Below are 26,843 nucleotides of genomic sequence, written 5' to 3' on the forward strand. Positions count from 1 at the left end.
AGCTCCCTAAGGGCGGCTTACGTGCCAGGTATTCTGAATCAGGGTCCGGACATGTTATCCAGAGGACCCATGTCCCCAGGGGGATGGTCCCTTTACCCGCAAACAATTCAGCTCGCACAGCACACGCTGCCCAATATTTTTTCTGCAAACGCAGGGATGCCCTGGCCCATGTTGGCCCAGACTCCCTCTATATGTTCCCTCCGATCGCGATCCAGCTGCAGCCTGTGCTTTTTAATAGCCCCACTTTGGAAGAACAGCACATGGTTCTCCATACTGTTTCAGCTGTCAGACACAGCCCCATGCCTATTCTGCCAATGAAAGGGAAGGTCTGGCATCCCAATCCCGAGCTGTGGGCCCTCCACGTATGGCCCATCAACGGTATCCGGGAACCTCTCTGACAAGTTATGAACACTATTTCGGTAGCTAGAGCCCCTGCTATCTGGCAGCTCTGCTTTGAAGTGGTCAGTGGTTTTCTAACCAATGTGCTACGCGAAACATCGACGCACACTCATGCGAACTGGCGGAACCGCTCGCTTTCTCCAAGAGCTAATGGATGCGGGTCGTCCCCCTTCCATACTCGGGGTGTGTGTCTCCGCCATAGCAGCTAGCCACGCTCCGATCGCGGCACATTCACTAGGGAAAAGTGATCTTATTGTGTGTTTTCTTAAAGGGGCCAGGAAATTCAGCCCGCCTTGCCCCTACCTCGGTCCCTATTTGGGACCTCGCCATGGTTTTGGAGGCCGTGAAGGGTTCCCCTTCCTAACCACTGAAGCTCATATACAAGTTTATCCCCGATTGGCTCAGAGCAGAAACGTCTGTGTTTTTGGGACGTTGTCATTGCGGCTAATTGTGGGTCTAGACAGATCTTAAAGTCCGTCTAGAAAGAAAATAAAAAGAAAAGTGAGATCTGTAGCTCGTTAGACCTGTCAAAGATTCATGATTTTTAATAATATGTGATAAAGATTAACATTACAGATGAATATAGATAAAGTACCTGTCATTTACATTATTCTTTAAGATATTTTCCAAATATGCAGTAATATATTCCCATGCAAGTAGGGTGCATTTAAGGCTGAATTTATAACGAAAAAAAATATATACATGATAGATGAAGCATAACAATACGAGTCCAATTTGTAGTATTTATTCCTATAAATACAGCAAACTTAGTACAAGGAGGTTGATGTCTGATATGTCATCTGATATAAATATTGACATTCTCTACAGCATCACAATAAATGATCTTTATCTTTAAAAAATCTGCGACTTAATTCTTGCACACTCACCCAGTCTTCTCCCTTGTATACTCAGCACACAAATTCAAGGCCACACCTTTACAGAGGTATTTCCTGCCCGTGCTGCTTTTCATTTTATTTGGGTAGATATAATCATGACCATATATAGAGTTCCTCTAGAACAGGGCTTTTCAAACTTTAGGTGCCATGGTGTGAGGGAGGTCCACCCTGAAATTTAAAAGACATCTGTCTTTTATAAACACTCAACTAATATGCTAAAAAATTCTTTTATATATCTAACATTCGTTTCTATTAAGTTACTTTATTATATATTTTCTACTCATTATAAGAATGTACTGTTAAATTGCATAATTTACTTGTTACATTTTTATTAATTTATATTAATCTGTACATTTTATAGATTAATATATAATTACATTTGTTTTCATGAATCTTATATGTTAATTTAATGTTTAAGCACTCGTTTATTTATTGCTTTTTTCCTCTAAACTTTTGTATGTTTTAAGATATTTGTTTTATTAATTTACTTTATTTGCATTTTTATGTTCACTGTTTTACTCTGGGCTTTTCCACACATATTTTTTTTAAATCTCATTTATTTATTTACTTTTCACATTTTATCATACTTTACCATTCAATCAATCATTTATTTTAATTTAATATTTTTTTCTGTACTTTTAAGCAAATTTATAAACAATAAACGTATAAAATGTATAAATAATAAATGAAGCAAATGTATTTTGTGCATGTTTTATATGTTAATTTAACATTTAATCACACTGTAAAAATAAAAACAATTCAGGCCCCAATTAAGTTTTCTAGTGACTGATCACTACTACATTTTTCAGTTGGCCAAAGTTAATTTCTGTGAATTGACACAATTTAATTCACAAAAATTCAATTTAGCCAACTAAAAAGTTTTAGATGTGATCAGTCACTAGAAAACTTTCATTTGCGGCCTGATTTAAAAAATTATTTTTTTTACAGTGCACTTATTTTAATCTTACATATTTACAAGACTTTTTCCACAGACCCCCGTTTGAAAACCCCTCTCTGGAAGAGCGAGAACCAGTGAAACACAATAAGGTTTTCACAGTGAATCTACAGATATCTTGTCCCGGCCACTGTATTTAAATGGTGATGTGTAAGATAAGAAATCAAGTTTTTTTTTCTTCTTCAAATTTATTTCAGCACTTTTCTTTCAAAGAAAAAAAAACCCCTACATATTGTAGCTCTGGTTTTCTCTTTTATATAAGTACATACATAAACATCAACAGTCATTAGGTATAAACAAAGCAACTGTGTTGTATAGCTTATAGATATCAAACCAGTGGTAAAGAATGCCATGCTGTGGGTTCATCAATTCAACCAGACGTACATGAATAAAAATATTCTCTTACTATACTTTGATTTTAAAAGCAGCAGTGCATTAGACTATGATTCTGGACTCTGTAAATCAACAGTCGTTCAAGTTCAGCATTAATACTGTAAAGAGGACAGAGTGTTTAAGGGTTATCTGTGCGCTCTCTGTATTGCTATGTGGAATATTTCAAACATATATTGATGTTTCACTGGTTCAGCACATGGTTTGCTATGAACACAGATTGTGTAATGTTTTGCTGATATTTAAAATCTTACAATTTTTAAATACCCCCTGTGAAGATAAAATAATGGGTGCTACTAAACAGTCAAAGGTACCATTTTTATAATCCAGTATTATATCATTCAAGCCTTGCAATAAGCCCGTCTGACTAAAAAGGGAAAAACAGGCCTGAATTGGCCTTAAAACCAAGGAGATAAAGCGACTAAAACTAGAAAAAGGTCAAAAATAGATCTGTTATATTTTAAACTGTTTGGTTTGCTTATGCATAGCTCATGTTAACAATAACTCCCATTGCTGTCAGTGCTCATTCTCTTCTAATTTAGTGGGGTTTGTTCATTTTTATAGCTTGTCTTCGACTTTATTGTTCAAAATGTTGTTGAATGTTTAAACCAAATAAGTTCCTTACAAAATAAGATGGAAGATTAGCTACAACAAAAATGAGCCAGAACACTACTGACAGTAGCATTTCCATCCGTTTCTACTGTGCATCTTCCATTTTATTTGCTGTAGATAAATGAGCCTGGGATATAGGATTTATAAAGGACATTTCTTTCAATGAATTAATGACAACTGGTTGAAACATATAACATATACAGTACATGTTTAGAATCTAGTATGTTAAAGCCAATGGGCAAAAAGTGCAGGGTTACAAGGTTAGCGGGGAGTTCCAGAGCCTCTGCTATTTTCCTGCACCTCAAAACCCTGAGCTACTCGTTCATCCTTCACTAAAAATCACAGTGCATTAAATATGATGGACTCTGAAAACTGAAAGTTGTAGGTAATGCAGTTTTAGGTATCATACATCTCTATTTTAAATGAAAACTTACACTTTCATTTACATTCTAAGCATATTCATACTGTAAATTAAACATCTTGATGTGCCACGAAGTCGAGTCTCTGATCAGCCTGATGAATGCATTTCAGAAAGTCTGATATATGGAAAGACTGCAGGACAGAAAAACTAAATCAAATGCAAAGGTTTTGTACACCTGCTGCTGCACAATTTCTTGAAAGCTAATAAATACGATACAGACGAACCCTTAAAAAAAGACCTTCTGTCGTGTCAGACAGTAGTAACATTAGCATGTTGTAGCAAAAATAAAATCCACAAAATGTTTTCAACAGAACAAAAGAGGACCATTAGGCATGAGCAGGCATATAACTGGTTCACAATTCCAAGATTCAAACTAAAGACCTGTGGCAAGCGGGATACTTCTGGAAGAAGAGGGTCAGTCCAGGTTGTGGAGTTCTCACAGGAGCGAAGGAAAAAAACAAAGTGTGCTTTTACAGCAGATCTTTTCACAACGGTCAGAGTCTCTTGTCAGAAGGAAGTGTGTCTGTGTATCAAACAAGCATTCATACCCTACTTGAGTTGCAGAACATCTCAAGTCTGTGATGAGGCGTGAGCAAGTGAGTCATTGAGGGGTTATTTCTCCACTTGAGACTGTTTATTCGTGAGAATGTTTTTTTTGTTTTTGTCACTGTGACGTAGTTTCACTGATTTCCAGGCCATGCTGTTGTAGTTGAGCTCTGAGCAGTGCGTTGTCATTCTTCAGGTCTTCGATCTGCAGGACAACGGACATCCAACATATTACCATTTGTCCGATCAGACATGGACAGCAAAACACCACAGAGCTCATTAACTCAACACTGATAATCTGTGTTCTAAACCTTACATCATCTGCCAAAAGTCAAGAGAGCACAATGAAAATCTGTTAAGTCCCTGTAAAGGCAATTCACCCTTCGACGGCAGTTTGATTGACAGACGATCGGACCAATCACAATTCACCATATTTGTCCGAAAAAGCAGTCAAGAGTTACCGTCGGTGGACTTGAAATTGAAAATTGCTGTGTACTGACATCTTTCTGTGGTTGAAATAACATTCCTTCAGAAGTTCATTCATGTTTGTTTGATACTAGAAATGAACTAGAAGGAAGAGATGATCGGGTACACAAGCAGCTTTTCACCACACATTAAAGAGACACAAAATAGGATGTATTGTTACATTTTTAGGGCCAAAATTTTAGGGCTGCGACATCGTTTCATATTAAAAGTAACCTGGTCTGTCCCGTCTGTCAGTGCGTTGTCAGTATCCTCTTTGCTCCGCGATGAGAACGTGTGTGTGTGTGTGTGTTTACATGCATGCTGTGAGCGTGGCTTGTCGGACATAGCAACAGTAACTAAAGGGGGCAGGTCTTTGTTTCTAAACACATTATAAATGTTTGTAATGTGTTTTAGCAATACATTTCTAAATCAGTGTAGTACTAAACTCTGGAGGTAGACTGTTTTTTTTTGTGTAAACCTAAAACGGTGGATCGATGGCACTGGAGCCACTCAGCCTGGCCTTTCCCCTAACACTATCCAGCCTTGATCGCCACCAACACCTGCCTCTACAGTGATCGGTTTACATCGGACGGTTTTAAAAACTTTCATCTGAGAAAATTGGAGTTCACTGATAATCCACTACAAAATGGGGCCGAGCTGAATATCATCCCACCCAACCAAACATCTGCTGCCATCGTTGGCAGTATGTGCCCACCAGTGTTGTCTCGTGTGTTTGTGTGCTCTGTGGTGTGACAAACTCAGAACAAATCTTTAATTTAAACTTTACAGGGACTTTAATATCTTAAGCATTTATTTATTTGGCATATATTTATATTTGCATTGTTACTTGCTCCCATTAGACTCAACATGATCTAGGGCCCTATAAATTCCACAAAGCAGATCATTTTTGCAGTATGTAATATTGACATCTAGCTGTTCAAATGGGAACCGCAGTCCAAATTTAAAATACTGGTGATAGTTGTTTCCCCTGTTCCTCCTCCTCAGACTGATGCTCGTATGGGTTGCCAGATTGAGGACACAACAGGTACAAGCACAGTTGACAATGGAAAGCGAAGAGCCTTACACTGCAAGTTGGTTTGCATTGTTTTTATTGCAAAGGCTTTTTCGTTCAGGAAGAATCAGTGATCTCTGACCCAGTTAGTTTGCTGACTTCCATGGCTGCAATACAGTTTCCTGCCAACTTGAAACTCTGGGTGTCAACATACTATTGGGTAAATTGTCAGTGGCTGGGGCCACATGGACCAAAACAAACAGACATTCCGTCATGAAACGCACATTTCGAAGTACAAAAACTGCCCTTCACATTGTTTTTCCAATAAATAAGTTGAGTTTTTCCTAAATCTCTGCAAACATAATGTAGCATATTTATGCTTTAGTATAGTCAAAAAAATACATACAGCACCTTTGCTCTATTAAACTGTAAAACTCAACTAGGCATCACTTTGATTTCCAAAAAAGAAGGAATTGTTCAAATTTCACTTAATTACATTTTAATCTAATTTAGTTGTTTAAATTAAAATGTTATCAACTGTTTTAGCTAATACATTTACATTAAATCATAAAACACAGAATCTAGGAAAAAAAATAAAACATACAAAACTGAATTGCAAAAAAATAAATAATAATTTACATTTCATAGGGGCCTTTTGTTACCATTTTGATAAATTATTAAAATTATATGAATAAAACTGATTAATCATCCTATTTGGGTAGTAAAAATTCAATTTTTAATAAATAAAAGATTTGGTTACAGTTTACAATAAGGTTTAATTTGTTAAAATTAGACAATGTATTAACTAACATAAACTAACCATGAGCAATACATTTGTTACTGTATTTGTAAATCTTTGTTAACGTTAGTTAGTAAAGCTGTTTATTGAGTTTTACAGATAAAACTTTTAATTTTAATAATCTATAAGTAAATGTTGAAATTAACATTATGATTAATAAATGCTGTAGATATGCAGTTCATTATTACTTTCTGTTAACTAATGTAGTAAAAGAGCAATAGGGGATTGTCTATAGTAACATTTTATTTTATGCTGGTTAAGTCTCCTCATATACAGATAGCAATCACTATGTTAAGTGGTCTAAATGTATTTTTTTTTATAAATGTGTCATCTTTGGGAGGCATAGGACCATAAAATGTTTGTTCAATCATTACATTCAGTCTGAAAGAAATTATAGCATGTGTTCCCTGTCAGTCAGCATGTTCGCATACAACTGCGCAGCCTGTTCACGCAGACATCATACGTCATTAGCGTAGACTGTGCAGACAGAGTGAGAATGGCAATTTTCTCACAAGTGAATGACACATGATGTTATCTACTAGCACTATCTCTGCTCCTCTCACTTCTGGTCTAGGGGCGTTCATGTGTTTCGGAGGAGGCGTGGCTTTGGGCAGCGATTTGCAGGGAGGGTGGGATCGTAAGCTTTCAATGCTAGCAGTCAAAAGTAAGCATTTCCCAGATCACCTATTGCACCTTTAACTAATGTTAACTAATTAAACCTTATTGTAAAGTGATTTCATAGTGCCCTAATGATCATCAGTTTTTACACAACTCGTGGAGTTCATGCAGCTCGAGTGCTGCTGTCATTAAAGTAAAAGGAGTGACAAACTAAATACATGTTCATATTTTAAGCAGCCAACTAGCACATGTAGTTATGCTTATAATAGCAAATGAAAAAAAAAGAAAGCATGTTTAACTGATAGTCTGACATTGAGACCCCACTGTGTATCTTGCATATAAAACGTTACCAACAAATACCTGTTGTCTTAGTAGCTCATTGTCCACCTGTATTCTCTCCACCTCCTTGTAGCTCTCCTGTAGCCTCTGGTTAGTCTGTCTGAGTTCTCTAATGTAGTCGCATGCTTTAGAAAGGATGCCTCCTTTACTCTACAGAAGAAAGGTGTTCATTAACATTAGCAGGTGAAAAGAAGTTATACAGGTCCAAAAGCAAAAGATCTGGTACTTACTGCTCCTGTTTTGGTATTGTCCATATTGCAGTCTGGGATGATTTTAGACAGTGTGACAATCCAGTTGTTGATTTTGTCTCTTCTTCTCCTTTCCACTGCAGAAACACATAAATAACAAAAACAATATGAAACTAAAATATGCACCTGATTTTTCCCCCCTAATAAATGTTCTGGTAACACTTTAGAATAATGGTCATCATTAGTTAACTACATTAGTTAACATAAACTAATAATGAACTGCACTTATATAGCATTTATTTATCTTCGTTTATGTTAATTTCAACATTTACGAATACATTATTAAAATCCTGTTAACATTAGTTAATGCACCGTGAACTAACACGAACAAACCATCAACAGTTGGATTTTTATGAACTAACGTTAACAAAGATGAACTAATACAGTAACAAATGTACAGCTCATGGTTAGTTCATGTTAGTTAATACATTAGCTAATGAACATTATTCTAAAGTGTTATCCATGTTCTGTTTACGGTGAATGATTAATCAGTGCTTATTATATTATAAGAAAAAAAGGTCTGTCTTCATAATTGTATTAGTGCAAAACTAAAACCACATCCTTTTCACCTGGATTAAAGGATTAGTTCACTTTAAAATAAAAATGACCCCATGATTTACTCACCCTCCAGCCATCATAGGCGTATATGACTTTTCATCTTTCTGATTAACACAAGCAGTTATAATAATAAATATCCTGACGCGTCCCAATTTTATAATGGCAGTGACGAAGTCCATTGTGCCGGGGAAAGTCATATACACCTAGGATGGCTTGAAGGCAAGTAAATCATGGGGTAGTTTTCATTTTAAAGTGAACTAATCCTTTAATTCTGGTAACACCCACATTACAATCTAATTCCAGTTGGATACAAATCCTATCCTACATTTGTTTAGTTTTCTAGTTGCTTTAATTGGAAATGTCGGGTTTACAGAAGTGAACTACATTGCAAATGACATTTCGTGTTGACTACATTTTACTGCCATTGTGTGGAGAGTAGTTAGAAAGGAAATTGAATATAATCTGAGCTCCAAAAAGACACGCATTAGTTTACCTTCATTGTGCTGTGCTCTCCTCCTCTCATCTCGAGGTGCCCGGGGGCCATCAATCTTCCTGCCAAATACAGAGACGAGAAAGAGAGACGACTTGTGTTAGCTTGCTCTATTAAACTACCAAAACCACCAAATGACAAACATAACACAGCCGAAGCCTATATGAAAACAAACATTTCTCCAGCCCATTTACTGATATCACAACAGGTGAAGTACAAATTTCAGCCAGTTCAATTACATTTTTAACAACAATTTGCTTAACTCTGCACACAAAAAGGTAATAAGCCTGAAAGAACCCCTTTGATTTTTCCTCATTTCGTTTTATTGAGAGGCAAGAATTAAATGTATTTATCTGATGTCTTCCGAATATGAAGAAAACTCAAACACCATCATCATTTTACACAGTATTGAATTAAAAGCCAGCCGCCCAGCAGTGATTAATGGGCTAGTGTAGCGGAATCTAGAGGAGAAGGACAGGCTGGCGGTTGAAAGGGGGTGGGGATGTAAAAGGTCTTCCTCACCAGTCTGATCTGCTGTGTTGAAGAGTCTCATGTTCACCAAGGTCTCTGGGGATGGCAGGCAAGTGGGACACATTTTTTGGTTGTTTTTCTGACCGCACTCAAATTGATTGGACAATACTTTGCATATTTGTATTTGAAATCATTGCATTGGACAGTTCTTTCATAAATAAATCACTCCGTGTATACTGTTGTTCTGCAAACTGAAATTATTTTGAGGGAAGTAAAGGGATCAAATTACATTTTGTACAAAGCATCAAGTTCAAAGGATGGACCGGGCCGTGCAGACTGGGGAAAAGTAAGGGATGGTCCCCCAAGATACTTACGTAGAGTAAGTGTGCGTACGAGGGGCGATACTCCGGGGAGTTCCAGTTTGTAACACATCTGGTGGACTCATCATCACGTAAAACTGACCTAGATTAAACAAAAAGGATTCAAATAATGTTTGAAAAACCTATTATGACTTGTTATCAACATTGTATAAGAAAGCAGACTAACATACTATTGATTTTAGCAGCTATTACACATTAATTACTGTGTACTGTATTTCTATGACCCTTATGTGCCCATGTTGATTAGTGTGTTAAAAACGTAATTTAAACTTAATTTAAGATACATTTACAACTGATAAAAATGTGTGATTAAGTTGCGATATATCGCGAGTTAACTCATGACAATCCTGTGATTAATCACAATTAAATATTTTAATCGATTGACAGCCCTAGTAATTATACATTACACAACCCTACTGTGTGTCCTAAATGCAACGCAATGCCAGATTCAAGAAACACTGTATCTGCATAAGAAGTTATATTTTAGGACTGCTGACATACTAGAACCAACATTACCTACTAACCCTGTCAATGGCAGTGATTTTTGGACTTTGGCATGAAACTGACCTCCAGCCTGTGCGAGGGTTGGATCAGACGTGGCCTGCACTGAGACGGCTGTAGCTGTACCGTCACTGACAGTTGCGGCTGGGAAGTAGGCGAAGCGTGTCTCTCCCCCCACCGTTTCCCCTGCTGGACTGCCTCCATTGCTAAAAGGGTTCTGGATGACAGCCTGTAGAGCGATAGATATAGAAACATAAGATGCATGCAGGCAAATTTGACACTGCATTCATGTACATATTGCTATTTTCCCTCCATATTTCCTTACAGTCTTATCCATACACACCTGTGCCACTGCTTGCTGTGCACCCGCAAAGGCGGCCGTGGACACCACACTGACTGCCGCTCCTCCATCTCCTCCTGTTTCCAGATGGTCCTCTGTGACCTGGACCACGCGATATGTCACCTGTATCAGAAAAAAACAACACAGAAAGAATTTTGATACAAAATGTTTTGTATCCAAGTTAAGCAACAAAAAGTTATGGTAACATTTTATTTTAAGTTTCGGTTATTAACTATTAACGAGTTGCTTATTAGCATGCATATTACTAGGATATTGGCTGTTTATTAGTACTATGCTACAAAAATTACCTTACTAACTATTAATAAGCAGTACATTAGGAGTTTATTGATGCAAAAGTCATAGTTAATAGTGGATATGTGCTCCCCATACTAAAGTGTTACCAAGGTTATTAAAGTCAAAATGAATAGCTGTTTGAATATGCATTTTACTTTCATAATTTGTTCATTTAATATTGAAATAGTATGTTAAACAGGCAATGGGAATTCATCTTATCCATAAAAAATTTATAACATAATGACCAATAGGCGTTACATACATTTTTTTACTAAACGAATGGCTATATAGCTATCGGTTAACATTATCCAATAAAAACCCAATCAAAATTATAATAGCATATAAATAAAATGGTTGCACTACCTAAGAAAGTACTGGTTAATATAGGGTAAAAACATGGTTTATGGTTAGGTTCAAGGTTAGTATCTAGTTATTACCCAGTTATCTTAATATTTATAATATAAACATAGCATGTACATGGGCAACAGGACTGTAAAATTAAGTGCTAGCAATAACACTAAAATACCACTTAGACATAAAAGCACTCCCATAAGAGCCATTACTGAGACACAGTACTCCAGGTCATGTTTTATTACAGAATGACCCCAGTCTGAACCCTGAAAAGGTCAAAGGTTGCACTGACCTGTCCACCAGTGTTCTCTGTCCGAAACTGGTACTGAACATTGTGGTCTCCAAACGCTGCTGCTTGCTGGACACTCGCTATGGTAACCGCTGTCTGCTCCTCCACCCCCACCCCCTCTCCTGAGAAATGCACAAGAAGAAAGGACTGCGTTATATCTCGATAATATACATACACCCCCCCCCCCCCCCCCACACACACACACCCCACATTCTAAAAGATGTGTACATCCTTTAGAACTGCATGTTTTACTTACCCTCTTGCAGCTGAACAACCTCCTCAGTTTCCTGTTTCTCGTGACTGCAAAGAGAGAGCAAATGTTTCAGGTCATCTTATGAAATCTTGCATCTCAAAAGGAACAAAAAGATCTACAGATTAAACTCTACAGATTAAAATAATATAAAATTGTCACATTCTAGTGATGGAAAGTCAGACCCATTTTTGCCAAATGATTCAATCAAGCAGTTTTTACAATAGTGTTGTAGTCAATTAGTTTACATCAATAGTGTTAATTGTATGAGTTTCAGTCTTTTAGTACCAACTAGCAGTTAGTCAGAGATATTAATTCTTAGTTTTTTTTTGTATCAAATCATTCTTATGCAACTGACTGGTTATGAACCGCCTTGAAGAATAGAACTAGATGAACTCGTAAGACTAGTCTAAGCAATGTAAGCAAGCGGCCAATGAATATAATTTGAATTCATAATAGATAAATTTAAATGTCTAAAATCACATGTACTGCTATTAAATCCCCTCCTTTTTTAAATTGCAGAATGTACATAAGACAGGGAAAACAACAATGTAAGACACTTCCTTTGGTAGAAACACACAGAATTTGAGAAGGAATAAGGTTGAGAACAAACAAGTAATTTAGCTGATAAAGACGTCTAATGAAAAACATCATAATATAATAGATATTTCGACAAAGAGAAGCATAGTTTCAGACTTTCTGTTATGTTTTTGAGGCATTTCAAGCTCTGAAACAGATTAACAAACTCGCACACACACACTTATAAGTATGGCTATGACCCATAACACAATATAAACCAATGACCAATAAAACAAAATCAGAGAAGGTCACTTTCCATCTCACTTTAGATGGTATAATTCCCTTTCGGATGTTCACCCAATAACCGCTCAGACCAATATCCGAAAGAATCGCTAAGAGCGAACCGATTCAATAAAAAGATCCGACTTAAAGAACGATTCGTTAAAGAATCGGACATCACTTGTACACTCTCCAGTCTTTATGAAAACTAAGAAAGACATTATTATGGATTACTTGAAAATGTATTAAATACTCCAAATGACTGGAGCAAGATGTTCTGGTCGATATACCTCTAACCTAGATCTGTCAAACGCTACTTCATGAAGAAACAGTGAACGCCCCCCTTCATTAGCGTCATTTACCAACTGTTCAGTTTTTAAAGTGAAATTAAAAAAAAAACAACCAACAGCAACGTTTTCGTCACTTAACAAATGTAGCCAAATAAACACAACTGGATTAATGGGGGTAATTCTTCTGGATGCCAATAAAGCCCCATGGATGAAAAGGCAAGGGTTGGTTGCAGATTGGGGGGATTTAGTTAATGCATTAAACTGCCGAAGAGCTTTTGTTCCTACCGCGCAAAACGCGACATTTCTGCTTAAATCGTTTAAAGTGCATTTTATATTTCACATAAAAACACAAGTGTCTTGCAAAAAAGTAAATATACACCGGCTTGGGTTTGTGTATTTTTAATAACCAAGAACATACAAAAATCAAATTAGCAATCGGGCTAATAGTGATATAAATATGTCGACGATCAGTGTTAAAAGGCCTGCGATCTGTTGTTTTTCTTCCTGCTATTCATATCTCACGTTTAACCTACTATATTGCTGGCATGCATAAAACTTAATAAAAGTAAGAAAATAAAGTTACAAGATGATTGCTAACTGCCTTGCTATAAAAACAGAGCAGAAAATGGTTGACTGGGGCCTTGAGGGTGGCCGTACATAAAGGACGTGCTCTCACCTCGTCGAGGTGTCCAAGCTCTGATCGAGCATATCCATGAAGGCGAACGGATTTTAAAATGCGATATTCAGCGACACTTGAAATACGGGAGATGGAAGCGCTGATCACGGGGACAAACACACGGGTCATGTGAGAAAGACAGTCCAGGACACGTGAGGTGCAGGCTGGGCGAGGAGTTAAAATGGAGACCGCTGTGGAGGAAGACGGAAGGTGTACCGGCTGCTGTTGTGCTCACTGCGCGGCTTTGTTGCATATGTAACTACCTCCCGTCTTTCTCTCGACCTGTTGAGGAGCTTCTTGGTTTCTTTTCAGACCTTTTGATCATATGTTAACGTTGGACGTATTTGCTCATTTGTTTTTAGTCTTTTAAAAATACTTTAAAATCGAACTTTCTCTTTATTTCGGAAACGCGCTCTGCATAGCTTTGCGATCGATATTCTCGTATCCTTCCGCAAGCGTTTTAATAGCGGCCACGTTTTAGCGCTGCCGCTAATAAGATATGGAGTGGAGTAAACAAGTGCAGCTTAGGTTGAAATAAAAGAATAAAACACTTTTGGTGGACATGTGACAACACACTTATTGTTGTGTACGTATGCTGAAACTGACCGTATTTCGCAGGTGCGGGATAGAAAGCTACGCGTTGTTTAAATTAACTTACTGAGATCTACTTCCAACGCTGAAACTGGAAATTAAAGTTGAAATTAGATAGCCTATTGCTATTACAACCTCGCGTGTTTCATGACGAATTAATGGCATTATGCTTTAAAATCGCCTTTAATAAGGGAGTGAACTTAATAAAAAAAACGTACCTTGTGTCTTCGCCACGATTTAAAACCTATCCGTGTGAAAATTCAAAACATTATGACATGGACGAAACGTGTGATTTCCCTTGGTCACATCAGCTGCTCAAGGAATAGCAAATATGACGAGTGGTGATTTTTCTCAGGTGACCCCTGCGATCCAATCCGGGTTTTTGGTCAAACCACATGACACGAACGCAAAATGCTTGAGCAGTTGATAGGAAATAGACATTGATTAACCTATTACATTAATACACTGTACAAAAATGTTCTACGCAGATGGTAATTATTATTTATCCGATATTATGTGTAACACGTTCTCATAAATCAATATAATTAGATTGTGTTGCTTGTAAAAGAGTTGTTTTTTCCCCAGTAGGCTAGTGTATATTTTCCTGAACTTCCACTGTTCTAGCCACGAGGTTGTGCTGCACGGCAAATTGAGCTTTTGAAATCAACATAAATTTGAGCTTCGATCGTCATCATAATTGCCTTTATATGTAGACATGCACATAGCTTACTGTTCAAAGTTTCAGATATTTATAAAATAAGTCTTTTCTGCTCACTATATCTGAAAAATAAATATTATGTAGCCTAACATTAAATGTCTTCGTCAATTTTGACCAATTTAATACATGCTGAATAAAAATATGAATTTCCTCAACAACAACAACAAAAACAAATGCATACTGACACCTTTTGAATGCTATATTTCAGATAAATGCTGTTCTTTTGAACTTTATTCATCAAATAATTCTGTAGCAATGCTCTCAACTGTTTTCAACATCGATAATAAATGTTTCTTGAGCAGCAACCCAAGTTGGATATGATTTGTGTAGGCCTACATCAGTCCCACACAAATCAATTAGCTAAGTTAAACAAACATATTTTGTCCATGTAACTTAAAGCGTAGTCCACCCAAAAAATGAAAATTCTGTCAATAATTACTTAGGCCTACAATAATGTCGTTTGACACCCGTAAGACCTCCATTCATCTTCGGAACACAGTTTAAGATATTTTATATTTAGTCCGAGAGCTTTCTCTTCCTCCATTGAATGTAGGCCTATGTGTAAACTGTCCCTTTTCAGAAAGGTAATAAAAACATCATCAAAGTAGTCCATATGTGACGTCAGTTTGTTAATTAGAATCTCTTGAAGCATCAAAAATACATTTTGGTCCAAAAATAACAAAAACTACGACTTTATTCAGCATTGTCTCCTCTTCCGTGTTAGTTTTCAATCTGCAAACGAAGATTCGAAAAGTTATGAAGCATATTGATTCAGAATTTGGATCGCCAATGTCACGTGATTTCAGCAGTTTGACACGCAATCAGAATCCTGAATCAATACGCTGATTCATAACAGTTCAAATCTTTGTTTGCGGATTGAAAACAAACACCGAAGAGAAGATAATGCTGAATAAAGTCGTAGTTTTTGTTATTTTTGGACCAAAATATATTTTCGATGCTTCAAGAGATTCTAACTAACCAACTGATGTCACAGGACTACTTTGATAATGTTTTTATTACCTTTCTGAAAAGGGAAAGTATACACATACATTCAATGAAGGAAGAGAAAGCTCTTTCGGAGAAAGCTTGCGGGTGTGGCATTACACCGTGTCCTAACTACACGTGACGCGATAAGATTCCAGCGAAAAGCAACTTGTCTGTCCACACCAGACACGACGCGACTACAAGATGCAACTAATCAATCTCAAAACCCCAGCCAATCAGAACAGCGCGTGGGCGGGCTCTAGCGGCAAGTGCACGGCACCAGATATTAATGAATAAGTTTACATTATCAAATTCACAAATTTTACACCATTTAAACTACTAAAATACATACTGAGTTACTAAAACAATCTTTGTCATAGAATATACTTTTTTGTTGTTCACAGTTTGAACGCTTTTGTTTTAATGTGTTTAATTTCAAGATCTGAGGTGACTTATCTGTTGCTGCTTTTAGTATGACAAAGCTGGGAGCGCTAAATGATATTTAAAGTAACATTGAACACTTTTAACATTAAATAAAGCACATAAACACTACCTGAGATTAACATTGCCATTTTTTGTGTTGTTGTTCCAGCCGCGACTTCGCACAAAAATAGAAACCGTTTCAAAAACTCGAATAAACATGGAAAATATACCTTTAATCGAGTGAGCGACACTCGATAAAAGGTATATTTTCCATGTTAATTCGAGTTTTAATTTGACGTGTTAATGTTAATTAACATGTTAATTCGACGCGTTGCGTCGCGTGTAGTTAGGACACGTGTTGGGGTAGGTAATTATTGACAGACTAACTAACATCATGGAATTAAAACATTTTAAGTGACTCTAGTCTCAAAATGAATTTTATATGGCTCCCTGATGATTCAGGCATTCAATTTTTTATATTCATTCATCCACTTTACTTTCACATATTTTACTGTTATACAAATTAATTATAATGCTAGACTAGCTAGTTGACAAACTTTTAGCTATAGCAATAGCACAGATTTGCATCTTAAATGCGCATTAAAAGCTCCTCAGCAAAACCTTATGGACATTAGTTGTTTTGCAAGTGTATGCCCACTTGCTGTCCACATCCAGTAGGTAATGAAAACACCATTAAAAAAGTAGTCCATATGTGACATCAGTTGGTTAGTTAGACTCTTTTGAAGCATCGACAATTAATTTTTTGTCCAAAAATGACAAAAAATACGAATTTATTCAGCATTGTCTTTTCTTCCACGTTTGTTTTCAAACCTCAAATAAAGAATCAAATGGTCGTGAATCAGCAGATTGATTTGTGATTCGAATCGCCAATGTCACGTGATTTCAGCAGTTTGCCAGTTTGACACTCAATTCGAATCTTGAATCATGACCGTTTGATTCTTTATTTGAGGAACACGGAAGAGAAGACAATGCTGAATAAAGTCGTATTTTTGGTTATTTTTGGACCAAAATGTATTGTCGACGCTTCAAAAGAGTCTAACTAACCAACTGATGTCACATATGGACTACTTTGATGATGTTTTCATTACCTTCTGGACGTGGACAGCAAGTGGGCATACACTTATATTCAAAGGACAGAAAGGCCTCGGACTAAATCTAAAATATCTTAAACTGTGTTCCGAAGATGAACAGAGGTCTTACGGGTGTGGAACTACATTGAGTCATTAATGAAAGAAATGTCATTTTTGGGTGAACTAACCCTTTAAGGGATGATGAGGAGTTATGCATGGTGGTGCGCAAAGAAGGGCCAGAATAGGGTAACTGAGATAAGAGCTACTATCAAAGACCATGTCATAAACCATAGGATATCATACAGAGAGGCCTGAGTAATAAAACAAAATATTCAGGCCCTTCCTAGATATGACACATTTAAATTCTATCCACTTTACTTACATATCATTTTTTCTCAATTTAGGTGTGTTTAATAAACCTAATATTTAAAACTGAAGTTTACTTAATTCATCTGTGTTAACTACATGAAATATTTGTGCTGACATAACTAACTTGGCAGTGGATCTGTAGTTCTCAGGATGCTTTGCAAGGGACTGAATTAGGAGAGTAAATTTAGGGATTAAAGTGTTATTTTGAGTAAAGGGGAAGATGTTGTTAGTTTATAGTGTTTAATGTTCAGTTATGTTAAACATTGAGGAGTTGCCGTAATTTTGTGGTTACCATTATGCAGAAGAGTGGTACCTGTGCTAAGGCACATGGCCAATACACGTTCATTGGATGGAATTCCTGCTCTCAGTTAAATTTGAGTTTGTTCAGTGAGTTGTTTTTGCATTTTATTTCTAAAAAATATGCTTGTTGTTATTTATGTAAAAGTTTTAAAGGTAAATTAAATTGATAAATTTGTTTACCTTACATAATAATCTTTTATAAATTTACCATAACATTATTAAAGTTTTTCTCAGTCGCCTTGGTGCATTTCTCACATCACTATTTACATTTGCACAACAGTTAGTTCAACCTCTACAGCATTTAGTCATTTGTGCACATCATAGTAGCAGTTTTTCATTCCTTCCAACAAATTGCAAATGCTTTTGGACATTCATCAATTGCTTTCATACAACTCTCTGCGGTTTTATAGCATTATCATTTAATTATGTCATGTCAGGCAAAATTAACTATCATTTTGAAGGCTAAATAGTCATTCCATATAAAAGTCCTTCCATATAAAATAGTCCTCATTTCATTGCTTTAGTCATTACATACAAAAATGTTGAACTAGTTGTCAAAATATGTTGAGCAAATTGTACTCTTTTTTTTTCTTTTTTTCTTTTTCTTTTTGATAATGTCTCCTAAATTCCTAAAATCTCCTAAATTTCTCTCTGGTGAATCTCAACTTCACTGATGAGAAGGGGTGTGAAGCATTAGTTCTATGTATGTTGTATGTTGAGTTCCAATATGTGCTGCAATATTGTTTACAGTTGTGCACATTACAGTTTTGTAATACCCAAAGGAAGTTTGTTTGTTGTAAAGTTTGTGTGTTTTCTCTTTTTCTTTTGCAATAAATCCGCGGGTCACGTGCGTTCCGTTCCGTGCGGATCACGGATCAACTGCGATCCGTTGCACCCCTAATGTCCATCCCTTTATTACCACCATCCTCTGATGGCTACTTCCAGCAGGATAATGCACCATGTCACAAAGCATGGATCATTTCAAATTGGTTTCTTGAACATGAAAATTCACTGTACTAAAATGGCCCCCACAGTCACTATATCTCAACTCCATCTTTGGGATGTGGTGGATCGGGAGCTTTGTGCCCTGGATGAGCATCCCAGAAATATCCATCAAATGCAAGATGCTATTCTATAAATATGGGCCAACATTTCTAAAGAATGCTTTCAGCACCTTGTTGAATAAATGGCACGTAGAATTAAGGCAGTTCTGAATGCGAAACGGGGTCAAACATATATATCAAATATATATATACCTAACCTCTGTGTGTCTTCCTTTTTGCCTAGAGAGCAATTGACTTTGTTCTGAGGGAGTGTGGATTACCCAGCCAGGCCGACGAAAGCTTCCCTCTCTCCACAGAGCAAGGAGGGACTGCCCACACTACAAAGCACTTCACTGGCACTAAACCACAGAGACTGAGTTTGTTTGCACGGACATTGACACTGTTTAAAATAATAAAAATGCCTCTGGGTGACACTTCACTGCATTTTGTGTCTGTTCTCCTCTGTTCCCATAGTCAAGGGCGACATTGGTGGAGAATGCGGGCAGGAGACACTTAAGGAAAACATGAGGAACCCGGTGAGGCCACTTCTCTCCCTACCATAGGGGATGTAATCCGACATCTCGCTGAAGTGTCAGTCCGTCAACAACAGTTATCAGAACAGGTGGTGGCAGGACAAAACCACGTGGCAGAGGAACTGGTGCGGCTTCATGCAAATTACACCAGGACCCTGTTGGCTGATGTCTGACCTCCAGAGCAATCCATGACCCTTTCAAAGATGTCAGAACAGGACGGCCCAGGTTTTTTTGCACATGTTCGAAGTGGCTGCAAGGAGAGAAGGTTGGGAAGAAGGGGAATGGATAACAAAATTAGCTCCCCTCCTCACCGGGGATCCCCAACGAGTTAATTTTTCTCTTCCTCTATCTCACCTGAATGATTATGTTTTTTTGAAGAAACAGATCCTGGCTCAGATAGGCCTCTCTCCAGTCTGCGCAGCTCAGAAGGTCCGTGATTGGGTTTATGATGCGCAGGTTCCCATCCGCATGCAAGCGGCCCAACTGAGCCGACTTATTAAACTGGTTAGAATCAAACTGTGTCAGATGTGATCGAAGAAGTCACGGTAGATAGACTGCTACATGCACTACCCCGCCCCCACCGAAGCACTGTCGGGCTCCAAAATCCACACACAGTACCTGAGTTGGTGGAAGCTGTGGAGCTGTCTGAGGCTGCAACGGCAAGGGATTTGGGAGAGAGAGCCGCCTTCTTCCCCTGTAGAGGCACTGGAGAACGGCGAGGATTGAAAAGCCCCCAAAAGTCAGGGAGTCTGGTGGGCCTCTCTCTCGAGCACCTGAACAGGATGAGCCCATGTCGACTGATCCGAATCCGCCAGAGGCCCAGGCCTGGATGGCGGGGTGTATTGTGCATCATAACGTTCCCATCGGGGCACTAGAGGAAGAGGTCCGGGTAAAAGGCAGAGTCCGAGCCGTCTTGGATACGGGCAGCAGTGTCAGCCTCATTTAACCCCAGTTGCTGGATCCAGAAAACCGGGCAGGTCCCTCCTCCCAATCTCCTGTGTCCATGGGGACAAGAGGTATGTGCCAGCCCAAACCGTCTCAATCTATGCTTCCTCAGGAACCTGGACGGTTGAGATCTGAGTAAGTGAAACACCTCCACACATCAGTATACCACCCCCAGACAGATAGTCTAGTAGAATGCTTCAACCAGACCCTCAAGCAGATGTTAAAGCGAGTGGCAACTGAAGATGGACGCGATTGGGACAGAATGATCCCCTATGTGCTCTTTGGGATACGAGAGGTGCCCCAAGCTTCCACTGGCTTTACTCAATTCGAGTTGCTGTTCGGCTGACAATCTCGTGGACTACTGGATGTTGCCAAAGAGGCCTGGGAACAACAACCCTCCCCCCACCGCTCGCTAGTGGAACACGTTTAAGAAATGAGAGAGAGGATTGACTGAATAATGCGAATAAAGTACAGTGAACTCATTGTCGTGTTCAAGAAACCAATTTGAAATGATTTGAGCTTTGCGGCATGGTGCATTATCCTGCTGGAAGTAGCCATCAGAGGATGGGTTCATGGTGGTCATAAAGGGATGTACATGATCAGAAACAATGCTCAGGTAGGCCGTGGCATTTAAACGATGCCCAATTGGATCTAAGGGGCCTACAGTGTGCCAAGAAAACATCCTCCATACCATTACACCACCGTCACCAGCCTGCACAGTGGTAACAAGGCATGATGGATCCATGTTCTCATTCTGTTTATGCCAAATTCTGACTCTACCATCTGAATGTCTCAACATAAATCGAGACTCATCAGACCAGGCAACATTTTTCCAGTCTTCAGCTGTCCAATTTTGGTGAGCTTGTGCAAATTGTTGCCTCTTTTTCCTATTTGTAGTGGAGATGAGTGCTACCCAGTGGGGTCTTCTTCTGTAGTCGCCCATCCACCTCAAGGTTGTGCGTGTTGTGGCTTCACAGATGCTTTGCTGCATACCTCGGTTGTAACGAGTGGTTATTTCAGTCAAAGTTGCTCTTCTATCAGTTTGAATCAGTCGGCCCATTCTCCTCTGACCTCTAGCATCAACAAGGCATTTTCGCCCACAGGACTGCCGCATACTGGATGTTTTTCCTTTTTCACACAATTCTTTGCAAACCCTAGAAATGGTTGTGCGTGGAAATCCCAGTAACTGAACAGATTATGAAATACTCAGACCGGCCCGTCTGGCACCAACAACCATGACATGCTCAAAATTGCTTAAATCACCTTTCTTGGGGGAGAATGGGAAAAAAAGATGATTTAATATATATATTTAATCCAACTAGAATAAGTAGGTGTAAAAATTGGATGGATATTCCACTGCATGTTTGAGGCTTTTTTGTAAACCAAGAAACTAAGAATTTCACAAAATATTACATTTGTATCCAGTAATGTAATTCATAGGAATAAACCACACACTCCTCCATAAGCTGTTTTGTGAAAGGTCGTTATTTGACACTCATAAAATGAGTTAAACACATTTATTTGGGTTATATGTTTATAAACATGGCTCATTCACTTGCATTGATCATTTTATCCACATGCATTTTTCATCATGTGCATATCATTTTATATATTTCCTCTATATTGAAAAAAAAAATCAGTAATTTGATTTGGGAACGGGAAACACTGGGGTTATTGCATTATAAACTATAGGTATGCCTGATGAGAGCTACGGTGTGGCCCTTGTCAAAGCAACCATGCAACTCAGCATTTTGCATTGACCACCGCACCAAAGCAATCCATTGAATATGTGCAGCTACAGAACAGTCTACTCTTCAAACAATAGAAGGACCATTGACATCATGCATACACACAGTGAAAAGTCCGACAAACCATGGCCCCTGCCCTAACCAGTTCAAGTGTATTTGTTTCAGAGACAGAGGAGGTAGCATTTAAAGGATTTTGCCACCATCAACAAAAAAAGGGCAACAGAGGTTGTCTATTTCTCTTTTGCCTCTTAACATATCTCTCTCCCTCTCCACTCTCTCACTCCCTCTTTCCCCAGAGGATAAGCAAAGAGGGATTTGCCTCAGAAGCAACAAGGTAAGCTGTGAAAAACTTGCTTTTTTTGTATATGTATATTGAAAATATTTGATTCACTGATTGAAACATCAATGCAGTGTGAATAGAAGTGCTACTTACTCTATGATGAGCATGCCCATTACAGATATTACAGAAATTTCTGTATGACTATATAACCTGGAATAATCTAAAGTTCAGATGTCTCAGTGCGACAGGTTTTTTTTTTCCTTCAATATATCGAAGTATAACAAAAATAGCATCTACATTTTTAAGCTCCATGTACGTAGAAAAATAATGAATAAAAAAATGACGCAAACAACGAAATCTGGGTAACACATTACCACTTCACTATATTAATTTTCACATACTCCTTATTACATATAAAATACTTTCCAGTTATACTTTCCAAAGGTTTATTAAAATATACCATACATTACCATACACAATAGAGCATTAAAAGGAATAATATTTATTGCTTTTATACTTTTATAATGTATTTTACATAAAGGCTTTAAGTAAAGTGTTACCGGTAACACTTTACAATAAGGTTTCATTTGTTCATTTAAATGTAAACGGTTTTGTTTAAACCCACTGTCTCCCATTATTTTTAACCTTACAACATGACTTAACTACATTAGTTAACATGAACTAACAATGAACAATACTGCTACAATCATTTATTATTCTCAACACTTACTAATACATTTTTAAGAGCAAAAGTTGTGTCTGTTTATATAAGTTAATGCACAGTGTGTGAATTTTTTATGAATTGACACTGACAAAGATACAATATATTCCTCATTGTTAGTTCATGTCAGTTAAGGCATTGACTAAAGTTAATAAAAGAGATCTTATTGTAAGGCATTACTGAAATCTATTATTGTGAAGCTTACAAAGTACATTGTAAAAAATATTGTTGGTTTAACTTAAAGTAAGTAACCTGGTTGCCTTAAAATTTTGAGTTTATTGAAATTAAAAATTTGAGTTGGTACAATGAAGGAAATTGGTTTAACAAATAGAAACTCAAATTATTATTGTCTCTGAACCATATAAAAATGTGATAAATCATAAAAATAGCACAATTTGGCTTACAAATAATAATATTTGAATAAAGGTTGTCGATTCTCAAAATTGTTCATTATATTAACTCAATTTTTTAATTTCAATGAACTCAAAATTTTAAGGCAACCAGGTAACTTATTTTTGAAAGAATATTTTACAGTGTATTGTTTAAATTGAGTATCCAGATAATTTTAATTTAATGTTTATTTTATTGAATTACAAAGTTTGTGTTGAAAGATGTTAGTTTTTCCTCCCCTTTGGCATGTATTTTGAAAAGAAATTGTTTGAATTATATTTTCAAGACTTTTATGACTGTGTATACATAAGAATCTGTCTAAAATCTAAACTTTTTCATTGCTCATTTCTCATATCTGTATAGTGTATATCTCCTTCCTGCATAGTCACAGCGTGTGTCAGGATGTACAGCTTTATGGGCGGCGGCCTGTTCTGTGCCATTGTGGGGAACATCCTAATAGTGGTCTCCACGGCGACAGATTATTGGATGCAGTATCGCCTCTCGGGCAGCTATGCCCATCAGGGCCTGTGGAGGTACTGCATGGCCAACAAGTGCTACATGCAGACAGCAAGTATAGGTAAGCACATTTATTCATGCACATATTTGTGTGTGTCTACTGTCTATGGCTATTTTAAATCTATGTGAAGTTATAACTCCCCTATGTGTAAAGTCCCCAATAACATTATACACAAATTTTGCCCCTGCATTTGAGCTTTCAGACCATTTTTTGCCTGTAGATGGCAGTGGTTTATTCTTTTTGCTACACAGAGCTCCATACACTGGTTTGTGTTGCACATTCGTATTCTGAACAGGTTCTCCAAAGTTGTTTCCCTGGTCTCATAAGATGGCATCTGAGATTACAGGAGCCGTACTGTGGTTCGTTCAAGGTGATTCTGCAGGGACAGTTTTTGAAAGATCAAATAAGAAAAAGAAAAAAGAAAAACACTCCAAAGATTTGGTTGGGATTTTGGGGGAGATGAGTGGAGGATACCCATCTTTACTGTAGCTTTGAGAACATATCTCATCTCTGTCCTCAGCATACTGGAATGCCACACGGGCATTCATGATCCTCTCAGGAATGGCGTGCTTTGCGGGCATCATGGCAGGCATCCTCTCATTTGCCTATTTTTCTGCCTTTGAGAGATTCAGTCGTTCCTTTGCAGCAGGAATCATGTTTTTCATCTCCAGTAAGTCACAAACACGCGCAATGAGCTGTAGAATGTCAATTTTAGCATATTTAAATGTAAAAAAAGATCAAACATGGATTAATCTATTGCTTTGTTCACACCCAGCTCTGTTTGTGCTGCTGGCTATGGCGATCTACACTGGCGTAACCCTAAGCTTCCTGGGCAAGCGTTTCGGAGACTGGCGCTTCTCCTGGTCCTACATTTTAGGATGGGTGGCTATGCTCATGACCTTCTTTGCAGGTGATAAAAAACCTTTGCTATTTAAAAAAAACTGACCAAAGTAGCTTTTCAAATGGTAGAACAGAGAAAATGTTCAAAGTTCTAGTAGTGCAGAATGGATATAATCAAGGAAATGTGGCTTGGATGTGTTTCAGGAGGTGGTTGTAAGGACCACATGATAAAGTTCTGCCACAAAAGCAAAACGAGCAAGTACATGCAGACCAAACTTTAAAGGCCATTCACACCAAGGAAAATAACTATAAAGATAACGATAAAGATATAGTTGTAAAGAAGTATTAAAGAATAGCAGAGTTATAACCACAGCTACGATAACAGCACAGAGAAATTATATAGTTGGAATCACTTTCAGAACGATTTTTTTTTCTCCAGCTGATGAACAATAAAAACATTGACAGCCAATCAGAATCCATTATGCTATTAAAGTGACAGACAAACACACACTATAAAAAATTATATGTTCAATAAGTTATGACATATGTTTTTACATTGTTTTAACTCATCAAAATAAGTTAAGAAATGTTAAACTTGTTTTTATTAGTTATACAAGATGTAACTCATTTTTTAAAAGTCACTTTAACATAATTTAGGTTGAAATAACTTAAACATCCAAGTCGATTGCACTGCATTGTACTTTTTTTTTTTTTACAGTGCATGCTTAGAAAAAAACAGAACAATATTGTCCGAATATTGGATGCTAAAATAGTTTATCTTTATATTACTTTTGTTATGGTCTTTAGTGTGCATGGGCATTTACCCTCATCTTTATGGTTAGCACAGTAATTATGAAGACTTGCATGCACTGTAAAAAAAATAGTTGTTTCAACTTAAAAAGTATAGAGCACCGCTCATGACGTGCGAAAAAAATAGTAGGCTTGTGTGCATGATTTACTAATTCGGGAACGCAAATAGTAAATTGCCTCACGATTTAGCAAAACAAAGATTTTACACAATTTACGTTTTGTGCAGGGCTCGTAAAGAAGTGTTCTTTCTGCCTTCAAATGTTTCATTTAGTCAACGCAAATATCCAAGTTGTCACTTAGTACATCTAAACTTAAAATTTTAAGGCAGCACAGACACTAACTTTTTAAATTAAGTTAAATTAACTTCTTCTTTTTTACAGTGTCTTTATTAACTCTATTCAATTGTTAAAACAAGCAAACGATCTAAGTAAACAATCGCTTACTCTTTAATGTGTTTATTTATTTTTAGGTGATATTTGAAGCACTTGTTTACATGTTTGTGATTTGAAAATTGTCTGTTGCAGGGATATTCTCCATGTGTGCCCACAGAATGTATGAATCCAGGAGAGTGGTTGGAAGTCGCTAACCTGAAGGAATTAAAACTGCATGCAGCAGAAAGTTTTGGCCTGGAAATCATCAGGACTTTCATCAGATTTATGTAGAATACTTAACGTTATGCCTTAAAACACTAAACTGCAAAAACACACCATATCAATAGCTTTTTTTACACATGCAAATATATTTGTAAAATTCTGCACAGATAAATATACCAGTTTTCACAAATGTTTATTTCACTTTTCATATTTTTTTTCAATAAAAATCCACATCAAATCAAATCACTTTCTGGGAAATTTCTATCTTGACATATTGCAGTGGAATATATTTATGACCTCACATAAAAACTTGCTATTTATCATATTTAGAGCATCTGTCCATGCTTTAAGAAGTTACAGATTGCACATGCAGTTATTTAAGTTGTATTTATAATTTATCTTTAGTGTTGCAGACATTCACCATACATATCAGACTTACAGCTTCACACTCGTAGCTTAATTCCATAGTCAGCAAGTGTGGCACATCCTGTGTTAATCTTAAAAAAGAACACGCATATATAAAAATGCATCCTGTTTCTCACGTAAACAGTGTTTTCAC

The 26,843-nt window shown here is 37.3% G+C and overlaps 2 protein-coding genes across 4 annotated transcripts; one reads left to right on the forward strand and one right to left on the reverse strand.

Moving 5' to 3' along the window:
* Positions 1-2,216: 2,216 nt before the first annotated feature.
* Positions 2,217-13,826, reverse strand: usf2 (upstream transcription factor 2, c-fos interacting). 2 transcript variants are annotated; one of them, XM_067425109.1, is made up of 11 exons: positions 13,389-13,826; positions 11,631-11,674; positions 11,378-11,496; positions 10,444-10,563; positions 10,167-10,329; positions 9,594-9,681; positions 9,271-9,315; positions 8,752-8,810; positions 7,683-7,777; positions 7,474-7,602; positions 2,217-4,424 (listed from the first exon to the last, which is right to left on the reverse strand). In XM_067425109.1, exons 1-11 carry the CDS (start codon positions 13,424-13,426, stop codon positions 4,338-4,340), a joined length of 987 nt encoding a protein of 328 aa, XP_067281210.1. In that variant the 5' UTR covers positions 13,427-13,826; the 3' UTR covers positions 2,217-4,337. The 2 variants fall into 2 exon arrangements, with proteins under 2 accessions (XP_067281210.1, XP_067281211.1); XM_067425110.1 differs by lacking the exon at positions 9,271-9,315.
* Positions 13,827-14,203: 377 nt separating this feature from the next.
* lim2.4 (lens intrinsic membrane protein 2.4) lies at positions 14,204-26,497 on the forward strand. 2 transcript variants are annotated; one of them, XM_067425112.1, is made up of 7 exons: positions 14,204-14,470; positions 22,430-22,467; positions 23,888-24,101; positions 24,337-24,411; positions 24,562-24,711; positions 24,817-24,951; positions 26,216-26,497. In XM_067425112.1, exons 1-7 carry the CDS (start codon positions 14,455-14,457, stop codon positions 26,275-26,277), a joined length of 690 nt encoding a protein of 229 aa, XP_067281213.1. In that variant the 5' UTR covers positions 14,204-14,454; the 3' UTR covers positions 26,278-26,497. The 2 variants fall into 2 exon arrangements, with proteins under 2 accessions (XP_067281213.1, XP_067281214.1); XM_067425113.1 differs by lacking the exon at positions 24,337-24,411.
* Positions 26,498-26,843: the final 346 nt, after the last annotated feature.

This window comes from Pseudorasbora parva, chromosome 19, assembly GCF_024679245.1.
Source record: "Pseudorasbora parva isolate DD20220531a chromosome 19, ASM2467924v1, whole genome shotgun sequence".
NCBI classification, from domain to species: Eukaryota; Metazoa; Chordata; class Actinopteri; order Cypriniformes; family Gobionidae; genus Pseudorasbora; species Pseudorasbora parva.

Excerpts from the sequence above, each read along its gene's own strand:
- lim2.4 (XM_067425112.1), top strand. Across the intron at positions 24,102-24,336 it reads CATGCAGACAGCAAGTATAG|GTTCTCCAAAGTTGTTTCCC; the intron begins GTAAGCACATTT and ends TATTCTGAACAG. Across the intron at positions 24,712-24,816 it reads AATCATGTTTTTCATCTCCA|CTCTGTTTGTGCTGCTGGCT; the intron begins GTAAGTCACAAA and ends GTTCACACCCAG.
- usf2 (XM_067425109.1), bottom strand. The coding sequence starts at position 13,426 with ATGGATATGCTCGATCAGAGCTTGGACACCTCGACGAG. Across the intron at positions 10,564-11,377 it reads CAGAGAACACTGGTGGACAG|GTGACATATCGCGTGGTCCA; the intron begins GTCAGTGCAACC and ends TTTCTGATACAG. Across the intron at positions 4,425-7,473 it reads ATGAGCTACTAAGACAACAG|ATCGAAGACCTGAAGAATGA; the intron begins GTATTTGTTGGT and ends GTTGTCCTGCAG.